The sequence below is a fragment of the Bison bison genome, unplaced genomic scaffold (assembly GCF_000754665.1).
Source record: "Bison bison bison isolate TAMUID 2011002044 unplaced genomic scaffold, Bison_UMD1.0 scf7180017864503, whole genome shotgun sequence".
NCBI lineage: Eukaryota > Metazoa > Chordata > Mammalia > Artiodactyla > Bovidae > Bison > Bison bison.
This window is the reverse complement of record NW_011495061.1, coordinates 3029160-3035872: the sequence shown is the minus strand read 5'-3', so window position 1 is coordinate 3035872 and position 6713 is coordinate 3029160. Positions and strand designations below refer to the sequence as shown.

General features: G+C 54.7%; 1 protein-coding gene across 2 annotated transcripts in view; it reads left to right on the top strand.

Annotated features, from left to right (window-relative positions):
* Nucleotides 1-6: 6 nt before the first annotated feature.
* Nucleotides 7-6713, top strand: part of INSIG1 (insulin induced gene 1) — a 12514-nt gene continuing 5807 nt past the window's right edge. Inside the window, exons 1-5 of one of the 2 annotated variants that reach the window (XM_010829266.1) lie at nt 7-69; nt 710-1141; nt 3268-3392; nt 4577-4743; nt 5282-5381. In XM_010829266.1, the coding sequence (XP_010827568.1) occupies nt 733-1141; nt 3268-3392; nt 4577-4743; nt 5282-5381 (801 nt within the window). In that variant the 5' untranslated portion in view covers nt 7-69; nt 710-732. The remainder of the gene's footprint in view (nt 70-709; nt 1142-3267; nt 3393-4576; nt 4744-5281; nt 5382-6713) is intronic. The other variant, XM_010829265.1, reaches the window with a different exon arrangement.

The following is a 6713-nucleotide window of genomic DNA, read 5'->3' as shown; positions in this document are numbered from 1 at the left end:
TCTGGGCCGGTACACTCCTCCGCGTCCCTCCTCCCTCGGCGAGCCCGCAGGCGGGCGCCCCTCGGCCAGGTACGCGGGGCGCGGCGAGGGCGGCGGGGTGGGGGCTCCGAGGCGGGCCGGACTGGGATGTCCGGGTGCCGACCCCTCCACTCCAGAGCCTCCCTTCTAGGCCGCTTTCCTTTGGGGGACTCTCGGGCCTGGGCCCCAGCCCTGACCCCAGCCCCGGTCCCTGCGCGGGGGCCCAGCACCCGCGACCCCCAGGTGCGCTCTGCCGATGCGCCTCCCGGATCGGGAGGACCCCAGCAACTTGTCCTGGGACAACCTGCCCCAGGTCCTGCCTGGCTGAGTCCATCTCCTGCAGACGGACGGGGTCTGGAAAACTTCTGGACTGGACGGGCCAGAACTTCAGGGCTTCTGTGGAGGGGCGTCGTGGCGGGAGCGCAACGCTCAGATGCACCTAACCTGCCTGCCTCGGAAAGCAGTCGGTGCATCTGCCTGGCCGGGGCTGTGGGCAGGATCCTTGGCAGCTGCTCCCAACCCCAGGGCACCTGCCCGGTGTGACTAAGTCCCGGAGGGCCTTGGGGGTTTTCCTGGACCTGCTGGTGGTGAACCAGAGCAGAGCCCTCCTTGAGTGGGCCTCCCTGGACCTGACCTCCTTTGGAAGTGAACTTGATCTGGGTTCCACCTCCACGCCCCCTTTTCGTTCTAGGAAAGCCTGCAGGCGGGTGGCTCATGCCCAGACTGGACGACCACCTCTGGAGAGGTTCCTGTGCCAAGGGCACGAAGCACAGAAGCCACCCGAGGGCCAGCGCCAGAGGGCTGGTGGCCAAAGCAGGAGAGATGATCAACTCCTCGGGGTCAGGCCCCTCTCTGCTGGCAGCCCATGGCGCCCTGGGCACTGACCCCGCTCACGGGCCTCAGAGCGCTGGTGTGGGGGGCCAGGGCAGCAGCGGCCACGTCAACAGCTGGCATCACCACTTGGTGCAGAGGAGCCTGGTGCTGTTCTCGGTGGGGGTGGTCCTGGCCTTGGTGCTCAACCTCCTGCAGGTCCAGAGGAACGTCACCCTGTTCCCGGACGAGGTCATCGCCACCATCTTCTCCTCCGCCTGGTGGGTTCCTCCATGCTGCGGGACAGCAGCGGGTGAGTAGACACTGGAGATGTCTGTTGGGTTAGGAAGTGTGTTGGGCCTCTGAGAACTGTTTATTTGAGAATGGAACCATCCACAGAGGGGCGGTGTGCCTCTCCAGTGAGCGTATCTAGAGGAGAAGGGGCGAGAGGCAGGAGCCCAGATGCCAGGACTCTGGATGCTGGTGATGGGGACCAGGCGGGGCAGTGATTGGCTGTTCCTCGCCCGTGCCAGGCTGACCGAGGTCCTTCCCTCTTTCTGATCTGGCCCTGAGGACAGTGTTGAGGGGCCCACAGCTGTTACCCCGAGCAAGCCGCGCCATTGGCCACCAGCGGAACTGGTGAGCCGAGGAACTGCCACGTGATTGGCTGGCCCTGGGAACATGCTACCAGCCGGGCAACCGAAAACAAACCGTCACGTGGGCGAGTGGGCAGAGCTGCCCCAGTGGCTTCTTGCACTTCCTTTTTCAGGATGGCCCTGTGAACGTGCCAAAGCCAGGCCTTTCCCCTGCCCCCCTCCAAAAAAAAACACCGGGGTCCCTGGATGAAGGAAAACAAATGTCTTATTCAGAGTTTAGCTTTTACTGCACCTGCCCAGCCACAAAACCTGACCCAGAGTCTGCAGTCTTAACAGACTAGACAGATGGACTATACCTCTGAGTAAAATTTCTTGGTCGTCTGGCTGGTTTTAGGTAAAAACACTGAATTGATCTCAGCCCAGTAGGGCGCTTAGGACTTCTCTGGTCACCCAGCGTTTGCTGTGGCCTAAGGTCTGCCGGTGGTTGAAGTGCAGTGAGCAGCCTGCCCCTGGCGGGCGTCCTGGGCTAGGGGGCAGGACAGGTGTGGACCTGGGTGACCAGGCCGGCTCCTGGCTGCTCCGTGGTTGGCGTTTATGGACTGTTTGATATCTTTCGCTTCCCCTGGTCCTTACGAGACTCTGCTGCAGCTCCATTTCACAGCCGTGGGAACCACAAGGGGCCACGCCGAGTGGCAGGCCCGCCGTCCATAGCTGGGTGTGTCCCCTGCACTGGGAACGGTGCCTCGTCAGCAGCCTCCCTTAGAGCAGGGGCAGGCCCCAGGCTGGAGTGGTGACCCTCAGGGGAGGGGTGCTGTGGGGAGAAGGTTCGCACCGTTCTCAGGAAGGTGGGCTCCTGCTCTGTTTTCTAAGCCCTGCCAGCATGCCCTTTTGGGCACTAGGCCCAGATGTGCACTTCCGTCTTCATTCTCATATGATACAGTAGTTTTTTTGACTGAAACAGTTGATCTCAAAACCGTCGAACCATTTGGTTTAGGCTTTATTTGTAACAGAAGCTTCAAGGAATTCCAGGGATATCTGTACGTGATGTCTGGTACTCTAGCTGCTTTTTTTAAGCCATCAGTCAGGAGCATAAAGGGAAGATTCCATAGTACATTTTCACCTACTTGAATCTGAAAGGTTAAGGTTAAGATATAGTGACTTAAGTGATAGAACTGTTTGGGTTCCATTTTTCAAGACTCCAGAATTACGGGAATTCCCTGGCAGTCTAGTGGTTAGGACTCAGTGCTTTCACTGTGGTTGTCCAGGTTCAATCCCTGGTCAGGGAACTAAGATCCCACAATCTATGCCATGTGGGTCCCCACCCCCCTCAAAAAAAAGTCCAAAATCAGAACTGGATAAAATGTATTATGAAATTGGAACTATTTCATCAACTCTTGGCCTGAGGCTGTGTTGCTTGTTCCTCTGTTTGGGACCTGAACTGGGCCCTTCTCGTGGGACACCAGGGGCGCCGTGCATGACTCAAGCCTCAGTACCTGGCTGGCTCCACCTGGCCTGCCTCCCGGCCAGCCACCAGCAGAAGTGCGGGGGTGCTTCCCGTGTGGATAATTAAACCCCTGGCTCCATTCCTTCTGTAGGTCAAGCCAAACAGCCCCAGTTTTATTTAAAATTGTACAAAATGATGTGGGTCTTTTGGCTTGTATTCAAGGAGAACAAAGATGTAACATTAGTTTAAAAATAAAAGATGTAAAGTTAGTTTAAATACCTGATGGCTGGTAAATCTAGGAAAGGGAATGGTTTGAATATCGCGTTAATGATCCCCATGAGGCAGTCGCGTCGTCTCTGCTGGCGTGCTCAGACCCTGCCGTCTTGTCTTTCCCCGCAGCTGTGGTCGGCCTGCTGTACCCCTGCATCGACAGTCACCTTGGAGAGCCACACAAGTTCAAGCGCGAGTGGGCCAGCGTGATGCGCTGCGTGGCCGTCTTCGTTGGCATCAACCACGCTAGTGCTGTATCCTAAGACGTTACTGTTAATGGGTGTCTGTCACGTCCTGGGTCAGTTGAGCTGATCTCTTACAAGCATGATTTCAAACCACATTGCTCACTTTCCTCTCAGCAGAGCTTTCAAAATGATCCTGAAAAGTCCTTTCAGTTCATTTCAGGAGACAGTTAAAATGACCCTGGGAACAGAGTGGATATCTTTAGTCTGTCCCTTTCTTGGTCACTACCTGTTGGATCCTCCGAGTTGGTTTGGTAAATTCCCCGTCCATTTCTGCCTCCCATCCTTCCAAGGTGCAGACCTGGTTCCTGTGGTGCAGTGAGACGTTGCGGGAGCTTCACTCTTCTTGGCTGACCCTTCCAGAAGGCAGAGCAGAAGCCCGTCTGCTTCTCCGCCCTCCCCGGTCATGACCAGGGAAGGCCCAGCGCTGATCAGAGGAGGTGGCCTCAGGAATAGGGTTCCCAGTGGAGGTCACATTCAAGGTCAGGTTCTGGCGTCCACCAGTGGGCTGCCTGGCAAAACACGGTGCAGTTTTCAGGAAGACGGGCCATGGTTTACCAGGCGTCAAGACATTTATAGTTTCTTTCTGACAGCGAGATTATATTTTTAAATTCTGGAGAAAGCTGTTTTTAGAGTTTCTGCTGCTTAAATCTGCTTTACCCTGATTTTAATGATAAGAATGTCAAGAAAAGGTATTACAAGAGAGCCTGGCTCTGACACATTTGTTTTGTCCCCTGTTGGTAAAGTGGTGTTGTGAAGGAGGCCAGCTGTGTCCCCATCAGCTGTGACCGTGTCGTGTTGAATGCCATTCCAATGAGGTGTCTCCTTGCAGACACAGAGTAAAGACTGTGCTTGCTCAGTTCAAACTGCTAATAAGAACAGGAAATAAAAGTGGGACTGTGGATGACTTACTAGAATATAGTTGTTTCGTGGTTGAAATGAATCCAAGCAGGGTTTTATGCATAGTTTTTAATACATTGACTGGTAAAGTCAAGTTTTCGACGCAGGGATCCCAGAGATGCCCCAGGTCATCCTGATCAAGTAGCCTTGTATCCAGCACATGCTCTCTGCAGCTCACCGGGCAGCATCTGAGGCTGGAGAATTAGGTGGTGCACACGTGTAGGCCCCGGGGCTCGCTTGTGTGTCTTTGACCGTGTTAGAAATTGTTGCACTTTTCCTTAACTTTGCGTCACCAGAAACTGGACTTTGCCAATAACGTTCAGCTCTCCTTGACATTAGCAGCGCTGTCTCTGGGCCTCTGGTGGACATTTGACCGTTCAAGAAGTGGCCTGGGGCTGGGCATCACCATCGCCTTCCTCGCCACCCTGATCACGCAGCTGCTGGTGTACAACGGAGTCTATCAGTAAGCACGTGCCCCCAAGTGTCACCTCTGCCTGGGAGCTGTCACTCCAGTTTTGCTCAGAATACCCACGAAGCTGAGATGCCGTGTTGTTTGTAATTACATGGCATGAGCTTAGACGTGAAATCTTTAAAAGCACTTCTTATTGTTGATTCACATAAAAATGCACCATCTGTAATTTAAGGACAGCCAAGCCACGGTGGAGAGCTTTGCATTGTCCTTCAGCCTCTTAAGCTGTGTCCAGGTCCTTGTGACCCACGCTGGGCTGCAGCACACCGGGCTTCCTTGTCCTCCACCATCTCCTGGAGCTCGCTCAAACTCATGTGCGTCGAGTTGGTGATGCCATCCAGCCATCTCATCCTCTGCAGCCCCCTTTTCCTCCTGCCCTCAGTCTTTCCCAGCATCAGGGTCTTTTCCAAAGCGTTGGCTTCCTGCGCCAGGGGGCCACGGTGGGCGGCGAGCGTGGGTGTCACGTGCTCACGTGGCTCGTGTGCTGTGTGCCTGCCCGCCGCGCAGGGCTCATGCCTCCCTCTCCCTGCAGGTACACGTCCCCAGACTTCCTCTACATCCGCTCCTGGCTGCCCTGCATCTTCTTCTCGGGAGGCGTGACGGTGGGGAACATAGGACGACAGCTGGCCATGGTGCGTAGTCCCACGGGCGCCTGATGCTGGCTTTCAGCTGGGCCAGCTTGGTTTGCCTGGGACGTTATCATTTGTGTCAATACGTGTATAGCCAGGAGCAGCAGTTACTCAGACAAGCATACACTTTAAAAAGGCGCATCCCAGGTCATTCTCGGCTAACTTGTAAAGGTTCAGGGATTTGTAAGCTCACAGTGAGAGCTGCTGAGGAACCAGAGCTCCCCTCACATGACGGATGCTGTCAGCGGCTTTTCTGAACTGCTTCTCCTGTAGTAACTGGCAGAGACAAGTTACAGAAATGGCTAACTGAATGATTTATGATGAGTTTCCTCCCCGGCTTCACGACTCGGGTACAGACTATGCCATGCTAGGGGAAGGGAGACACGCCAGGCCCATGAGAGTGCGGGCGGGGCTGGGGGGCCGCTGAGTGTCCCTGGGTGGGTGGACTCCGGCCTGGACCTTGTCTAAGGACTAAAGGGAGAGACACTGAGTCCCAGACGGAGCCGTTTCCCAAGACCCAGAAAGGCAGACACAGTCAGGATACCTTGGCAATTCTGTTTGGGAGTGAAAGATCGCGACACTTGAGCACTTTGATGAAGGAGCGTGCAACATGGACATTTAACTGTTTTGAATGGACTTCAACTCAAAGGCTTAAATAAAATGAATTTTAAAAAGAAAAGGAAACTAGAGTCTTATAAGGGCCATTTCTCTCAGAGACACACTCTGGGACTTCCTTAGAAACTTGTCTTGGTCCCTCATGCTTTTATTTTAAAAAGAGGACATTTATTTGTGCCCCCTGAGCCTGGCTTGGGAGCCGCCTCCTTGGCTGTTTGACAAGAATGGAAGTAGTTTAGAAAGGGAAATTTGTGATGCGTCCCACTGGCTCCTGCGTCCACGCCGTCATTCCCCCACCCCGACCCTTGTGATGGTCTGGACCCGCCGCCAAAACCAGAACGGACCACGGTTTGTCTCAGGACCCCTTGTGAGCATGTGCGCGGCCCTGCCCTGTGACCACAGCCTCGCAACACCCCTGTGCTGATCCCGCGGCTCTGGGGATTCCGGGGAGAATGAGGCAGCTGCATGCTCGCCGTCCGCCTTGATGTTCATTTCGGTAGTATTTAGTTAGGATTCTTAATAAGGCTTTTGAGATGAGGTTGTCTTCAGCTCCTGTGACTCTTCATGGAGTTAAAGTTGACAAAATTCAGCCAACTGGTTATTACTTCGGGAGGAGGGGTGGTTGCTCTCATAGGTTTATGATGAAGGTCTTCTGAACAAATTTTGTAAAGAAGCGTCCTTCCGATAGAGGTAGACGCTGCACACCAGGCACAGGCTCGT